Below are 17,206 nucleotides of genomic sequence, written 5' to 3'. Positions count from 1 at the left end.
CGTTATTCCATTTTCTCAGCAAAATCTTTGCACCAAGGTTCACACTTACCAACTTTGGCAGGTCTTCACTTAATGAGAATTTCCCATGTCTGGGGCAAATTATACTCACTACAAACCCTTTAAATATGAAGCTAAGGTGAATTGTAAAACACTTTGAATGCAAGCTGATTTTCACTGAAAAGATGTTCTATTTAGATAAAGTAAAAGCCTGTCCAAATCTTTAAAAAAACAAAATAACGATACTAGTTGATACTGTGAGTAATATGCCGAGGGCATAAATCCAATAACTACCAGCCTGGATAGATCGAGAACACAATATGAAGCCCCACTTCCTAAATCAGACAGACATTGAACCAAACACTGTTTCACATTCAAGCACAAATGCATCGAAAATGCGCATGCTGTCATTATCATTTATTTTATTTAAAAACAAAAATAAATGTGTAAAGAAAAGTAACAAATATCTAGCTAAAGGTGAGCTTTCACCAGTACAAATTACATACATAAATCGCGAATCTTCAAATACGAACTGATCACAAAATGCAGCATTGGACCAAAGTAATGTCTGGAATCAGACTGTATCAGGGGATTAGGGTGCCTCTGACTCTTAAGCAGGGTATGGGCAGGGCAGTCGCATGTCTTTTTAAAAATGCTACAATCCTAAGTGCCAGCAATTTGTTCTAGTTTCCTTACAAGCCAATCCTGTTCTCTTTTGACATTATTACTTGTACGGGTAGATAAATGGTGGAAACTCAGTCGCCTAGCACTATGGGCCTTTTTGTGGGACTGCTAGACGGACAGCCCAAGTGCTGTGCAGCCTGATCTTCCATGCTCACTGATCCACTCAGAACGCTCAGATTCTTAGTTATCCATGTGTTGGAGGTGCAGGAGCCTGCTAAAATGAAATTGCGGCTTGAAGAATTTTGGGTTGCATATTGTCGGTGATGGGGCGAGGACAAATCAGACGGGCCCAAGAATAACCCAGTTTAATCTGCACATTGTTCTATGCCTGGTAGAATGCAGGCTATGGGTCCTTGTGAAGAAATGATATGCACACAATAGCCCTGCCATCACATATGGGCTAACAGACAACCATGAAATCCCTCCAGCTGTAGAACCTGCATGTACCAGCATACGTTCCATAAGCGCACCTACTCTTACTGAGTCAGTGCATGCACATTTTGCAGTTTTGTCAGATTAAATGCAAGATCCATTTGTTAACATTGTGGAATTTCCTGGTTCAGCCTCCGATTGCTTCATCCGTTATGCTCTGAGCCATATACATCATACACCTGATGACCAGTAAGTCTGAGCGTACATCCCCTCAAAACCATGAGATTTAGAAAATTGAACCACAGCAAGATGAGATGCCTGGACAGCTCTAAAAGGACAGTTTTTTTCTGCGAGTTTGCAGTCTTTGCAACATAAAGCTTGCAGAATGCTGACAGTGATTGCTTGGTGCGCTTTCCAGTTCTTTGGCCAGCTCAACAGACTCCCTACAATGACCTGCTGCTTTATCTGCATGCCTTTAATCAGAATCTCCCTCCTCCTGTTTCGCCGACTGAACCGCTGACGCCAAATCGTCCTCCTGGCCTTTCAGTCTTTCTCCTGTGGAGGAAATGCACACATATCAGAAGGATTGGGAGTATAGAGACCTAGATGCTGATCATCTGTAGGGGTGGATTAAGGAAAATTAGCAGAGTGAATTAAGAAACTGTGTCTAGGTGCAAATGCCCACAGAGTTTCTATTTTGATAGGAAAACAGAACAGAAAAAAGGGCCAGAAAACAGATTCAGGAGAAATTCCTGAAGGAGAAAGGAGTTTTTCGACTTTGTCGTTTGTGGATGAAATTGTATCAGAGTTTAATATGCAAAAACATCCATAAATGACAAAGATACATCTTTACAGTAGTTCCAGTGAAGTGCACTTTTGCAATGGGTTTTGAGATCATACTTAGTCGACATGAAGAGACTTGTGAATCTCCCATTAAGGGCTTGCTACAGCCGGTCGCGGCCAATGGTGATCCAAGCAAATCTTTATTTTACTTTACCTTACTTTTGTATCCCTTGGAAGGTAGATCTAGATTAATGTTTTACATTTGCTATGACAAATCCAGAGCATGAACTAATAATAGACAATGTACAATTTCTTGTTGAATACTATGGATGATTAAACTTTCTCCATAGCAGTAGCGCAATTTCAGTCCCTTGAAGTTATCTATTGACTTATCTACTTACTTATTAATTCTGCAATGGCCCTCTGCGTCCTCTTCTCAAGTTTTTCCAGTTTCTTGGCTACGTCTCGTTTCAAATCCCTGCAGAAGATGTTAATGATTATATTTCAGTGAAAGCACAAAGAGATGGGCGGATGTTTCAACAATAAAACCACCACATTATCAAACCTTGCTCCTGTGCAGCCGGATATAAAGTTGAAGTCAACGAAGTCAGTCAAACCAACATACATGGCAAGACTGAGAGACCAAAAAGTACAAAGTGTTTTACCAATAAGTTGGAAACTGGTACTGTGACGAAGAAGATGGCCGGGAGTCTGAGGATCACTCTGGAGAAGCAGAGTGAGCAGTCTAGCTTCTTACCACAAATGATTGGTCGAAAAAATAACAATACCACGATGGAGTTTCAAAGGAGATCAGCTGGGATATCAACGAGTGAGAGAGATCTTCTGAAGAGGAACAGCAGGAGCTGTGCAGGAAAGCAGCCGAGCCGAAAGAGAAGCCAAAGGGAGGAGAAATGGAAAACCTTAACATGGTCTGTCAGGAGGGTTCTATGTGATATTACCACAAAGACTGAACACAAAAAAGACCAATTTATTTTGGCCTTTTTTGTGTCTGCTTTAAAATGCGGCTATATAAAATGCTCCCGCGCCCCAAATCCCCATTTCCCCACCCACCCTAACCCTCCCAGCACAACACATACCAAGTCCACACACACATCCGTACACAGAAACACTCACGCAGACAAATACTCACGCATACATACACACACACAGACACTCACCTGTCAGCCCCTGCAAGCACCCGTGTTTGGCAGGGGCTGACAGTTCCATTTAGAATGTCCTTCTAAATCGATCTTTTTAGTTTTCAGTCAAGTGAAAACTATGTTTTCACCTAGTACCATCAGGAGAGGACTACTCAGGGTGCTGCCGAGTGAATCCTATAGGCGCCTCGGGCCCTGGCGAAATGCGCAAGAAGAGCATGCAGCCAGGAAGCATCAGAAGATTGCTGAGCCGGTGCAGACCCCACTGGAAGACCGAGTAACGCAGCTGCCCGGGAACTGCTAATACTATGAGAAGGAAGGAACAGATACACAGGGTGTCTGCGAGGTGCAGGAGGTCAGGGGAAACAAATGGAAGAATATGAAGCTGGAAGCAGAGGGTCTGGGACCCTGAGTGAGTTGTATACTTGGCAGGAGAGTGAACCAGTGGATGCAACACAGCGTGGATGCAACACAGCAGTGTGAGTCTGGGACCTGCACCCAAATAAGATAATAAGAGGGTCTGGGGCACTGAACGAGAGGCGTACTTGGCAGGATAGTGAACCAAGTGGATGTAATGCAGCAGTGAGAGTCTGGAACCCGCCCCCAAACAAGAGGTCAAGAATAAAGGGGTCTGGGACCCTGAATGCAAGTGAAGCTGTAGGTTTATCAGGAGAGTCAGCCAAGCAGACACAGCACACCAGTGCGAGTCTGGGACCCGAAACCCATATGAGAGAAAGATGGTCTGGGACCCTATGAGAGAAAGACAGACAGTATGTGAGAAAACACGGGCTTGGCAGGAGATTGACTCAAGCCATGTAATGTATTGCAAGTCTGGGACTCTCAATCATATGAGAGATTGAAAATAAGAGTGGAACTGACAAAAGGAATCCCACGCTCGATAGTGAACTGTGCCAAGTTGCTTGGATAAAGAAACATGAACACAAGACGCCTTACCTTGTGAATTGCCCAGACACATTTTATCTGAGAGAAAAAGGGCTCTGGAGCCCTAAAGCAATGAGCATAATATAAGAAGTCTAGGGGAAAGGAGCACAACCGTAGCACTGGAATCGTGTACTTTTAGTACACTATTTTGCATCACTTTTTATTACCAGAGGGACTGGGAGCTTTTCTTTTGGTTGAAAACACAAAGAACACTTTTTACTTTGAGAAGAGATCACCCTTACACAGTTACCTTAGACTGTTAGCGTTAGGAATAGAGGTAGGTTTAAGACACGACAGTGACAGACATTTTAGTTTAGGACTTCCTGACAATTTCAGGAGTTTTCTTTGAGGTAGGGAAACCCCTCTTAGCTTTAGGGACAGAGAGGCAAGTTTCCTACCTTTTATTAGTAAATAAAGGTTTATACCCAAAAACATGCCACCATCGTGTCCGCGCCTTACTTCTGCACCCTTCCAACCTGTAACTCTTGCAGATACTCACCCTGCAAGCCCATGGAACAGGGGCAGCAAGAGTGACGTTTGTATCTGGATCCTAAGGCACACCAAACAAGGAGTTGTGATGAACCAAGAATGAGAGTCGGATACAAGGGGTTCATGGTTTTGGTCAAAGACTTTCATTAAAGTAAAAGGGGGTGGCGAAAGGCCTCTCTCTCCCTGCACTGCAGGTGTTTCCCTACCTACAACAAAAACAAAGGCTCTGCCAAGGTCAGAATGTCCAAAGCAAAACCGTCCTGTGTCCAAAGTACTATCCTGGCCCTTACATTCTAACAAACTAAACTCTAAGGTGAAAGGGTAATGTCTTTGACTTTGAGTGGTTTTTAAATGTTCAGAAAGGAAAAGGTATAACTCCAACACAAGGGTTCCAGAAGGATAGAGCTCCTTATTCCACAAGGTGATTCCCTTCTCCTGGATTTCTCTTCCTTCTGTTGTAGATTCAAAGATATCAGTTCCTTGAGTTCTCTTGTTCCACAACACAAAACAACTTAGCTCTTTGCCTTTGAGTTTCTCTTGTCAAAATACCTGGTATACTCTCAAACCAGGTTTCCACGGCTCTTCTCTTTGTTTTCACACAGCCTTTTTACTAGTCCTAATTTATCCTTCTCAGGACCCCTTTTTGCATGTGTTTCCTATACATTCTTCAGTTTGTCCTTGCCTGGGGTGCTTTCCTGCCAGGACTTTCTCAAATGTATTCACTTGCAATTGCCTGGTATACTCTCCTGCCAGGGCTTTCTCTAATGCCCTCTTTTGTAACTGCATTGTATACTGTGCTGACAGGGCTTTCCTCGTGTAGGTTCTGTACCCACTCCCAAAAGTAAGATTTTCTTATGCTTACTTTATTTGACAATGTCGGCCTGGTATACTATTTTCCCAGCACTTTTCTCATATGTGTATTGCATACACTCATCACTTTGAAAGTTCCTTGCTTTCTTCCTGTCTTTCCCTTTAAAGAAATGTTCACAGTGTCTTTCTTTTTCATATACTTCAATTGTTTCCTTTTCATTAATCCGCTTTTGGCTTGCTTGCCAATACACCTTGGTGTCCCCGTTTCCTTTTCTGGCACTCACTTGCTCTTGTTGGTGTGCTTCTTTTCCCTCGTTGCAAACCGGTGGCGGATGCTTGGTGATTCTTCCCATCTCGTGGCCTTCATTCAGCTTCTCTACCTCTTGCGATTGGCGCTAGCCTCTTCTGCTTCAGGCTGCGAATCAGCAAGGCGAACACTGGGTTAAAACACCTGCGAACACCCAGGAGCCCTATGTTGGCTTCTGGCGTTCCTGCAGCAGCATGCTTACCATCTTGGTCAGCGTTTCGTTCCTTCCTTCGTGAGCCGGTTGTCTCCACGACCGTTTCGGCTGGCCTTTGGTCTCTCGGTCTGTCACGAGAGTAGCAGCTTTCTCTCTCCAGCAGCAGTGCACTGTAGTCAGCTGTGACTGCGGTTTAAATCTCACAGTAGCATGTACCTCCCACAAGAACTAGAGCATGGCATGTACTTTTGTTCATTTCTGCTCTGCATTACTCGTGGTATCTTCCTGGTCCCATTATTCTGTGGTTATGAGAATGGTAGTTCATTCCTGTTATTTAAGTGTTCTCAGAAGTCTTTGATTCAAGTTGGTTTTGAATAACATGTAGGCAGAGTCTGAGAGGACACTTTCATGAATCTTAGGGTACATGTCATGTCTTGATGGTTCACACACAGATCTTGTTTGAAGGTCTTGAGTATCTTTCCTAGGGGAATGCTGGAGGTGTAATAATATGCCACGAGGGCATTGAGTATGGATGTGAATTTCTCAAGAGAGGAAGGGGAATACCATGCCTTGTTCAATGGTTAGCAAGCTTTAAACAGGACTGAAACCATATGAGCTATAGAAAGCAGGAATATTGAACTCAGGACTATACTAAGGGTAAAAGGTACCAAGAGAAGCAACGGCTGACTATATAGGGAAAGCCCAAGACCATAAAGACCCGAGAGAGCAGGAGAAGAGCAGGGAAGGAGACTGAAAGGGAAACAGCATAAGTAACAGAAGCTGCAGGGACACAGCACAATCAGCAGGTGCTGGGGGCAGCAGGAAAGCAGCACAAGAAACAGGGGCTAAAAGCAACAGGGACACAGCACAAAGGAAAGGAGAAAAGACACTGGCAGCAGGCAGCAGGGGAAGGACCGAATCGGCAAGGCAGGGCTGTACAAACTGGAGCAAAGTCGCACTGGAGGAGAGAAAGGTCACAGGCAAAGCACAAGGCAGAATGGTCAGCAAAGCAGAGAGCAGTTCCAAATTGGATCCAGCTGCATGAGGTTGATGACCAGGCAGCTTCGCTTCAGGGCGTGGCAGTTTATAAGACAGTAATAGCAGGGAAGAAAGACAGGCTGGAGCCATACGATTCAGTTGCATACATGCAGCCACACGCAAGGTAGCTTGAATCTCTGACATGGACTTTGGGAATAAAGCCAGTGCTGACAAATTCCAAGAGTTTCTTTATTGAAACTAAAGCACAGTAATTGCTGGGATATTCAGAGTGTTGCAATCCTTTGAAACATAGTTCTTCTTCTTCATCTGTAAAACAAGTGTTTATGTAATACAGAGTCCAAGGAAGTTGCTTAATTAGGCTGCTGTTTTTTTCCAGATATCTTGCAGCTCCATTGCGGGAATGATAGTCCATGATTCTGGAGAGGTTGAATTGCTGATGTTTGTCAACATCCAGCTGTTCTCCAGACTGTGCCACCCAGGGACAAGGATGCAGAGCCATAACACTACCACTGTTGTACCTGTGCTATGTTGAATCAACCTGCTCTCTTCCAATGATATCAGATCTCTACAGTATTCCATTTCACAGTCTATCCCTAAATTAAATGGATAGACCCAACAGAATAGCATTACAAAAGAGCAGATACACATAGTACAAAGCTGATAAAGTAAGCCAAAATAGACATATTTACAAGCAGGTACATCGTGTATTAGCTGTGTACTAAGCCTTTCTGCTCTCTATGAAATCGCCCCTCTTTGAACGCATTCTGCCCTCTACTAAGTCCATCTTCCCTTTACTACATTTGATGGATCCTTTTTGTACAGATGCATGGTTATCACTGGAGGAAGCATTAGCATACAGATAGGTAGTGCACATTCAGATCTTCAGCATCATATGCCCAACAACGCCCATTACTCCAAGCAGCACCAAATGTAGTCATCTCCGAAGTCTATTGCATTACCATAGCAACCTTTGTTTTTATTCTTTTTCTTTAAGCCTCCATCGCCACTGGTACCCATCAGAAGCCAAGCTGTGAGCTGGATGTATCAGGGTGAGAGTACCACGGGTTTCATATAGGCACCTGTTTCTTCTTAATGGAAGAGAAAGATTTGTTAAGAGGTCTGACAACTCACATCTAGGAAATGAGAATCCGGAGGAAATCTGGAAGGATGAAAGAGTTTTACAGTAACATGGGTTTCTGTCCTGTAAGGAAATTGCATTTCTATTTTAAAGTGGTTAATTAGCTTTGTCAGGATGGCTGTTAGTATCTCTGTGGTTTTTAAGAGTATTTCCCAGACTCTGAAAAAGTCCCTCCAGGGTTATGCCTCTGCCACTCTTCCAGTATCTAATCTTCCTTGGTTCATGCTCATGCCACTCCTCTTGCTTGTCTTGGAGTATTAGTGACTGACTCACCCTCCTTTTCCCTGACCAGGGCCTCCACCTTTTCGTTCTCTGCCTTTCCCTCGGTCAGAGCCACAGCAGTTTCTTTGCGGCGGTGCTTTGTATTTTACTTTCTGTGGGCTTTCCTTGGTCAGAGCATTGGCATTTGCTCTCAGCACCCCGTCTTTGGCCAGGGGCATCTACTTTTCTCCATCTGCCCTCTTTTCCATCTAAGGAGCTGCTTTTAGCTGCCTGGCTTTGCTTTGGCTCCAACCATTGCCTATACTTGTTCTGCTTTTTCACATGTACGAGTTAGATGCTCTGTGGTAGGTCAGACAGAGAAGGGCGACAAGGAGACACAGTTCAACAACACTTGGAAAAAAATAAAAAGCCTTTGCTAATCCCCACTATTAAGATGGGGGTCCTACGCTACAAAACAGTAAACGTGTACTCGTCAGGATGTCTAACTTGAATTCAGTCCTCCATCCCAAAACCTATGCTAACCTATCACTATCCTAACTATATTGAAAGAAAGAAGATAATCCTAAAGAAAAAAGAATCCTACTCTATTGCTTATTATAGGGGTACTTCACCCCAGGAATTGGTGGTGATTGGTTTCTGACCCCCACTCAATAGTTTGTAGAGCCCCTTCTAGTTGAAAAGAAAAGAAATGGCTTCCCAAAAGAGAAATGTCCTTCCAAATTCCTTCTTGTAGCAAAGTATTGTCCTGGTCAGGTATTCAGGTTGTATTTAGTCTGCAGGGATATATAGTCTTGACACGGAAGATAGGTACTCTCAAATCCAAGAAAGTAGCAATCACGGGGCGTCCCGAGTCAGGGGCGTACACAGCTGGTAAAGGTGCGCCAGCCCAAGCCTGCGCAGGCTCAAGCAAAGCGAGGGTCTCTATAATGGCTGTGGGCCGTTACCAGCTGTGTACTCACCCCCGATGTGGCGGTGATAGTTATTCGCACACCAGGGTTTGTCTGGTTGTTACACAAGCCCAATCTCCCCTCCCGAAAAAAAGGATTGCCACCTTTTCCATTTTCATAGTGGCTGCCGCGGGCGGATCGCCTCCATTCCAGCAGGTAAGTGGGAAGGGTGGGGGAGGAGACCAGGTTTGGAAGTCATTGGGGGAGGGAAGTGGGGGATGTGTGGAGGCAACAGGGAGCAGCTCCCTGTTACCTCCCCACAATCAAGATGGCACCACTGGGTGAAGGGCCTCGGGTGGCTGGAAAGTGTGTATTCTCGCCTGCTCTTCCAGCCAAATGATTGGCTTAGCGCCTATCCCCAGATTCAAATTTTTATTCCTGGGCCCTCCTGAGCTTTCTCTCCTGTTGAATTCTGGTAGGTTCTGGACTTTTGTCCCGGCTTGATCTTCCTCTCTCTTTTCACAGGGTGGTCCGCCTTTCGGCTCCTGGTGGGCTATGGGCATCTCTATCTCTGTTGTAGTCTCGGCTTGGTTCACCCCTTGTTGGATAGTCCTTAGTTTAGCTCCTCGCGGGCTACAGGCTATTTTGGCCCTGTTGGTTGTTGCGTTTCGCTCGCCCCTCATCGGGAAGTTCCTCTGTTGGCCCTTCGTGGGTCATGGTTTTCTCTGGCCCTGTCTGATGCTCGATTTTGCTCACCCCTTCCTGGGGTAGTCCTTCAGTAGCCCTTTGCAGGCTTTGGGCTTCCCTGGCCAATGGCAGTGTCTGTGTTTCGTTCACCCCTCCCGGTTAGCCCCTTGCGGGCTATGGGATTCTCTAGCCCAATTGGTGGCTGCGTTTTGGTCACCCCTTCCTGGGGTAGTCCTTAGGTTAGCCCCTTGAGGGCTATATGCTTCCAGAAGGGAACTAACTTCTCGCAGGCCCACAGCATGTGGCTCATTGGTCATTTCCCTTTGTGACAGGACAAACAATCAGGAGTATCTAGCAAGCCTGCACAATGCATCCTGCCTGCCAACCAATATTGGTGACAGATGACAAGTTGCCTTGTAAATCTCAATGCCAACTCAACCTTTATATACGGTGGGTTACTGCACAATTTCATCGAAGCACTGTCCATTATCAGATAACACAGCTCACCCATCTATTTGTCTTTATAGCTGTTGAGGCCTGCCATTCCCTTTTTAGGGCCAATCAATTTTGACAGTGTGGAAGCAGACCTCTTAGAGATAAGTTCACCAAAGTGGGAGCTACAAGAGGGGCAAACTTTTGAACTATTTAAAAACAGCCCCACAAGAGGTTGTACAGCCATCTGCCCCTTGTGTCCTTTTTCAACACTTGTCTTTCTACATCCATCTTTCCTCTTCTGTTCAAACATGCCACAATCATCCCCATTCTCAAGAAACCCTCAGCTAATCCCCACCTTGCATCCAACTACTGCCCCATCTCCCTCTTACCCTTTCTCTCTAAACTTCTTGAACACATTGTCTATTCTCAACTCTCTTCCTTCGTCTCCAACCTTTCTCTCCTCCCTCCTACCCAATCTGGCTTCCACCCTCACCACTCCACAGAAACTACTCTTATCTCTGTTCTCAACTCTCTTCTTTCTACCCGTTATTCTAAGCACTCCTCCATTCTCATCCTCCTCGACCTTTCTGCCACCTTTGATACTGTCGATCAACCTCTCCTCCTTAATTCTCTCTCGTCCTTTGACCTCAAAGACTCTGTCCTCAAATGGTTCTCCTCCTATCTCTCCAACCGTACCTTTGCAGTCTCCTGGGGCGGCACCACCTCCCCCACCTATTCTTTCAACCACGGTGTCCCCCAAGGCTCCGTCCTTGGCCCTTTTCTCTTCTCACTCTACACTTCCTTCTTAGCCCCCATCATCTCCTCTTTTGGCGTTTCACACCATTTCTACGCAGACGATACTCAGCTTTTCCTCTCCTTCTCCTCTTTCACCTCTGACATCCATCTTTAACTTTCCTCTTGTCTCTCCGCTATTAAATCATGGATGTCCTCTGACTTCCTTACCCTAAATGCAGACAGAACTGAAGTCCTGTTTTTCCCTGCCAACACTATTCCTCCCCCGCCCCTCCTCCTTTCATTCTCTTCCCCCCTTCCCAACTCTCATCTCCCCATGCCCATAACCTTGGTCTTCACATTGATTCCAATCTCTCTCTCACACATTTCTCTTACTGCTAGATCCTGCCGCTTTCACCTTTTTAACATTCAGAAAATTCGACCCTACCTTACATTTCATGCTACTAAGCTCCTAATCACCTCCCTTATCTTCTCCAGACTCTTCTACTGCTCCACTCTCTTCTTCGGACTCTCCTCCTCTCACCCCCCTCAAATCTGTCCATCACTCTGCTATTGGCTCTCTCTGCCTTCTCTCACCCCTTGACTCCATCTCCTCTTCCCTCTCCTCACTTGGTTGGCTCCCTTTTCACTCCCAGCTTAAATAAAATGTTTCTGCCTCGTCTTCAAATCCCTCTACGGTCTTGCTCCACCTTACCTTTCCTCCCTCCTCACTTTCTATAATCCTTCGCACCCACTCCGCTCTGCCGATCTTTTCCTACTCACTTCTCCCCCTCCACTCTGTGCCCCTTCTCGCTTCCGCTCCTTCATACTACTTGCTCCTTTCCACTGGAACTGCCTCCTTTTCCCTATACGCTCTATATCCTACCTTCCGTACTTCCCTAAAATCCTACCTCCTCCATTCACCTCCCCAAAATCTATACTTCCTTCCTTACCTCACTCTCTCCATATCCTCCACTCCTATTGCTTCTCTCACCATGGTCCTTCTCCATTCATGCTTAACCACATCACTCATGTAAATTGTTCTTTATACTGTTTTGTAGTACTTGATTCAAATGTTACTATGTATTGTGTATTGTAATTCTTGCTGTCCTTTTGTAAAGCGATTTGGCGTAAAGCGCTATATAAAATGTTAATAAATACAAAATAGAAAAACCTTGATGACATCTGGGAGATCGACTAGTTATATCGTCATCAAGCTACCTGTTCACGGAATATTTGTTCCTCTGCTTGCTGAATCTGCTCATCTGTTTGCCAAAGTAAGGGTTAGTCAACTAATTACTTCCCTATGTTCATCCAACGTTACTATGAACGTTTATGTCGATTACAACCAAATGTAGCCGGGATTTTAATGTTCATGTATCTCAAACACTTATGCATTAGCGATTAGTTCAGGTATTTTCTTCTCAATAACTACCACAATTCATCACTGTGCGTAATAGTAGATGTGCAGTATAAAAATGGTATAATAAAGTTGTCGCAGAGTTCACTGGGCTAGGTCACACAGCTTTTCTGTCTTTATTCTAATTAAACTTTAAAGACAAATCTCTGGTGCAAATTGCTTTATTCACATTCATCCAGTATTATTTGTGCTAATAGTTCATATTTCTTTATACAGATCTCATGCACTTTTCAAGAATGCCATCATGTGTGGTTGTCGGTTGCACTTCTGCAAGCCACGCCAAAGGTCAGGGCACTATACTGCATGTATTCCCAAAGGATATTGCTTTAAGAAGAATATGGCTTAGAAATTGCGGTTGTGAAGTGGACGAGATTGAAATAAGGGCCCAGGAAATCAAGACCGACGTGAGGGCCAATCGATTCCGTGTCTGCAGCCTACACTTCACCCAGGATATGTATGTCCAGTCAAGGTACACAAAAAAACGTTGGCCGCAAGTTCTTCCTAAATTGCTTCCAAATTCCATCCCAACTCAATTTCTGCATGCGGCAGGTGAGGTGAGTAGTGAACGTTGAGTTTGTTATGTTTGTTGGTATGTAGGACGATGGTCTGCATTAATAAGTATCATCTTCCATCTGTTTATCTACATCACTATTCTATTACTCCATTTTCCATAGTCAAAGGATTCAACACTAGTTTCAAATATTTCATCTTAGTATACTTCATTTTTCCCTTCTTTCTGGAGCCTCTAACCAGCAAATGTAATCCTTGATGAAAACGTCCACAGTGCCCCTTGGAAATTATGTTTGGGAAATTAGTTGGTTGACATATCCTTCTTCACTTAGAGCACATTGATGGAAGAACAGACCCTTGCAAGCGACACAACCACCAACACGCCTTCTATCCCAATGTTGAGCTCTACCGACCCCCATAAAGTGAAATGTTATAGCGTTGCATTTGTCCACTTTCCAAGAACTAATTTTCCTTTTCTATTGTACTATTTTCGGACATTGGGCTGAAAATGAAGGAGCAAGATTCTGCATCAATTTCTTTTCCGGAGTCAACATCAACCTCATACACATACCAAGTAATTTTATTACACTACTCTTTGTATGCGATTCAACTACTTGCATGTGGTATGCTTTCAGGGTAAACATATCAAAATGTATTATGTGCAGTACTGGCTATTTGTACCAAGTGGCAGGTATGGGTTTGTGTGTGTATACCATTGTCTGCATTTCAGTTCAGTATTGCATTTTTTCTGTTTCATTTTGCTTTTTAATCCATATTAGTACAAGTGCTGTATTATAGGTGGATGGTGGAACTTCGAATACTATCTTGTCCTCTTTTGGAACAGGTCCACAGCTTGAAATATTTCCATTCACATTTCACTTATAAGAATCACAGTTCATCCAACATTGGATATACTTTGAGCCATTAATGTATGTAACTGTGCACTGTTTTTCTGATTTGTGTAGTAACGTTGCACTCCCCCCCCCCCAATGTAGAACTATTACCAAGGACACATAAAACAAAATACTTTGCATGGCAACATTGTTATCACTATGCTTTACAGGGGCGCCTCAAATCAAGTCCATGTTGGAACTCGGATGGGTGTCAAGTGAAATATGAACTGAATGTTATGACCAAGTCAAGTACACTTGTTTCGAGGTATTGTCCATACTAATGTCTTATTTGTGTTGTGACAGCAACCCCAACAGTATATGTTCAAAGTCTATGTAAAATACCTAACTTGGAGGTGCTCTGTCGAATACAAACTTTTATTGTGCACTTTGGCTGACAGTGTATTTTTTTTGTATATTACTCTATTCAAGGAATGTGCTCCAGATGTGAAATTAGAAGAGGTGCATGGAACTGAAGTATACATATATGAATTACAATTGGGCATCACATTGCATTATGAATACATTTTAATTATGCCGCAAATTTTTCCAGTCCGTCTAGTTGTTTTCGATTTGTAGATATGTAATTATATTTGTTTGCATTGAAATTAAATTTGCTGTATTAAAACCATATATAAACTTTTTCTTTACAGCTTGATGTCACCGTCTGCAAAGAGAAGGTCACTGCTTCTAAGCAAATCAAGAAAGCAAGGGCAAAGAAAGTACCAGTTTGTTGTGCACAATCTTTTGAGCAGAATGTTTTAGTCTTTCTAGGTTTTTAGTTACAACATCATATGTTCTGTATGTGTGCAATACATTCAGCATTTTCTTCTATTTATTCTTTTAGAAGCCCAGAATTAATAGGAGTATAAAGTCACAGACAAAGCTTGAAAACAAAGACGTTGCTTGCCAAACAGATTTCACGTTGGAGCAACTAATATCTCAGACGCAGCGTGGCACAGTCAACAAGCAGACTAGTGATGCATTTGTCCAGTGGCCGGAAAATGAATGGAATGTCACATGCGATACTTACAAAGTCAGCCTGGACCATTGCTACTTTGTGCCAGGTCGAACACATGGAAATGAAGAAAGTGATGATGCATTGCAACTGCTTGCCGACCCCTTCACACAATCTACAACCGGTAAAAATGTTCTACCAAAAAAACATTCAATGTTAGCTGTTTCTCCAATTCATGTTGAATGATCACATCATGAACTGACAGAGGTTGAAGCTTCAACCAAATCGACCGATGATCTCAACATCAGTTTGCAAAGTCTTTAGGATTTGTCCACCACCATCGACTCACAAAAATCAGTACTGCAGGACGATTGGCTAATAAAGGAGCAAAAGTACACTGTGTTCGATAGCTGCCTGATAGAGATTGTACACATGCTCAAATGTGAACATACAATCGAGGCCAGGATATGCGGGGAGCCATTGTGAATGTGTCTCGCGTATTACAAGGGCCCAACCTGAAAATCCAAGCAACCTGTGTCCATCTCCATCATACATTTACATGATCTGCTCAACCGATGCTCAGCAAAGTGCTAGCTAGGAACCCACTTTTTTCAGCAGCTTTACTGTTCAGGGGATCGACTTTCAGCAAGATTTCCAGTTTTTGTCAGTTTGTGGGTCTTGAGTTCCTTGCTAAAACTGAATACTACAAATACCAAAGAGAATGTTGAATAGAAGTAAATGGACAGCAAACGTTTCTGGCTAGCTGGCGACGGACCGTGTGACAGTCCACGATTTTCTGCAAAGTACTGCACTTACCACTTCCAAGACATGGAAAGTAAAAAAACTGAGTTCTGTCGTGGTGCAGGTGTCTGAATGTTCATCATCTGTTGCCATGGAGAAACATGGTTTCATCAAATCCATTCAACTTCTGCAATCCAGGGGAATGGAAATAGAAGTTATGCCAACGACAGGCACATTTTCGATAGCGAAGGCCATGCGAGAACAGTTTCCACACAATCAGCATCAATTTGATATATTGCACGTTGCTAAAGCAATCAATAAAAGAATTATAGCTGCTGGGAAAAAGATGGGTTCGGAAAACCTTTAAAATAGTGTCAGTCCATCAGCAACCATCTTTGGTGGAGCTCCAAAACTTGTGATGGATCTGTGGAAATTCGACTTGAGAAATGGCATTAATTGATGCACAGTGGCACCAATGTACACGCATGGACAGATAACCAACATTTCCACAAATGTGCACATGGACCGTTGTCGAGGAAGGAGGAACGGAAGAAGAAGTGGTTGGTGCCATGTTCACTGCTACACAAAGCACTTGAAAAGATTGTGTACGATACAACGCTTTTGAGAGGCCTGAAGGGACTCACCAATTTCTGTCACACTGGAGATTTGGAGGTGTTCCACAATATGTGCCTAAAGTACAGGCCCAAAAGGTTGCACTTCGGCATCGACGGTATGGAGGCCCAAACAAGACGAGCTGTACTTGCCCATAACAACAACGTAGGTAGGGATAGAGCGAGAACTTTGTGAAAATTGGGGGTGCCACGTTATTACAAAGCCTTTACAAAATGAAGCAAACAATGGGTGGACAAGCCAATATACAAGGAAATGGATTTTGAATTTGTCAAAGATCTGACATTGAATGTGTTGACCATGCATACTCATGGAGTGGAAGCTGATTTTGTTCGCAGGAGCCATACAATGCCACAAAACATTGCAAACTAGCCATGTGCCCCAAAATCCAAACTTGTCATAATGCATAGTTCTAGATTCAAATTATTTGTAGCTCTCTGTCAAATGTGTTCACATTCACCACTGGAGGTCTTATAAATGCCAAATCATAAATGCCAAAAAATAAAATTTGAATTTAAAAGAAATTGTAATTGAATATTACACCCCTTTGTCAAATTTCCCTATATTAAATGTGATATCCTGCATCATCAGAGTTATTGGTTTATACTGTGCCTAGTATATGAGTTTCACTAGAACATTCAAATATATTGTCCAGTTCATTCTAGTATGTGATTTCTTACAGAAAAAGAAAAATCACGAAAGTTCTCTCAGTACAGAGTGAATGTTGGTGCCTCTGGAAAGGCCTAGACAGAACCAGTGCTCTAGACACAGTGAGCATCTGGATGAAGGTGAGATCATTGGTGGCACACGGCTCCGGGATAGCAGACAGTCAGAGACATTCGATGTTGGCTTTGTTATCCTGTGCCACCCAGGTATGCTCAGACTTCTGAAAACTGATCGGACGTCAAGGGCACACCCTACTCGAATAGTGGGAACCAATTCTTCAACGCCTCATGCCCCTTCCTAACTTGACACAGACATCTCAAGAAGAACTGTTTTTTCATTCAGCGGCACGATCATGCACTTTCACCAGCTACTGCCATTTTAAAAACATGTTGACACACTGCTCAGGGATGTGCTATGTCACCTACCTTGCATGATGGTTAAAGAGAGGGCTGACGCAGGTGCCTTTTGGAAGGCCACAGCGCCAGTAATGACATCGCACACAGTGTCTGAATATGCACCGTTCATTGGTAAGACAGTGTACATAACAGTATTACAAAGGGGCGGAAGGTTACAATACTTGTTTTGGTCATCCGTCT

The 17,206-nt window shown here is 43.6% G+C and overlaps 1 protein-coding gene across 1 annotated transcript in view; it reads right to left on the bottom strand.

Annotated features, from left to right (window-relative positions):
* Positions 1-399: 399 nt before the first annotated feature.
* The window catches only part of CCDC12 (coiled-coil domain containing 12), a 531,323-nt gene continuing 514,516 nt past the window's right edge, over positions 400-17,206 (bottom strand). The window contains exons 6-7 of the mRNA XM_069645806.1: positions 2,238-2,314; positions 400-1,608 (exon numbers count right to left, since the gene is read on the bottom strand). Of these exons, the coding sequence (XP_069501907.1) occupies positions 1,529-1,608; positions 2,238-2,314 (157 nt within the window). The 3' untranslated portion in view covers positions 400-1,528. The remainder of the gene's footprint in view (positions 1,609-2,237; positions 2,315-17,206) is intronic.

This window comes from Ambystoma mexicanum, chromosome 2p, assembly GCF_040938575.1.
Source record: "Ambystoma mexicanum isolate Mex_15411 chromosome 2p, UKY_AmexF1_1, whole genome shotgun sequence".
In the NCBI taxonomy this organism is placed as follows: domain Eukaryota; kingdom Metazoa; phylum Chordata; class Amphibia; order Caudata; family Ambystomatidae; genus Ambystoma; species Ambystoma mexicanum.
Note: the sequence above shows the minus strand (reverse complement) of the source record. Positions and strands in the feature narration are given on the sequence as shown.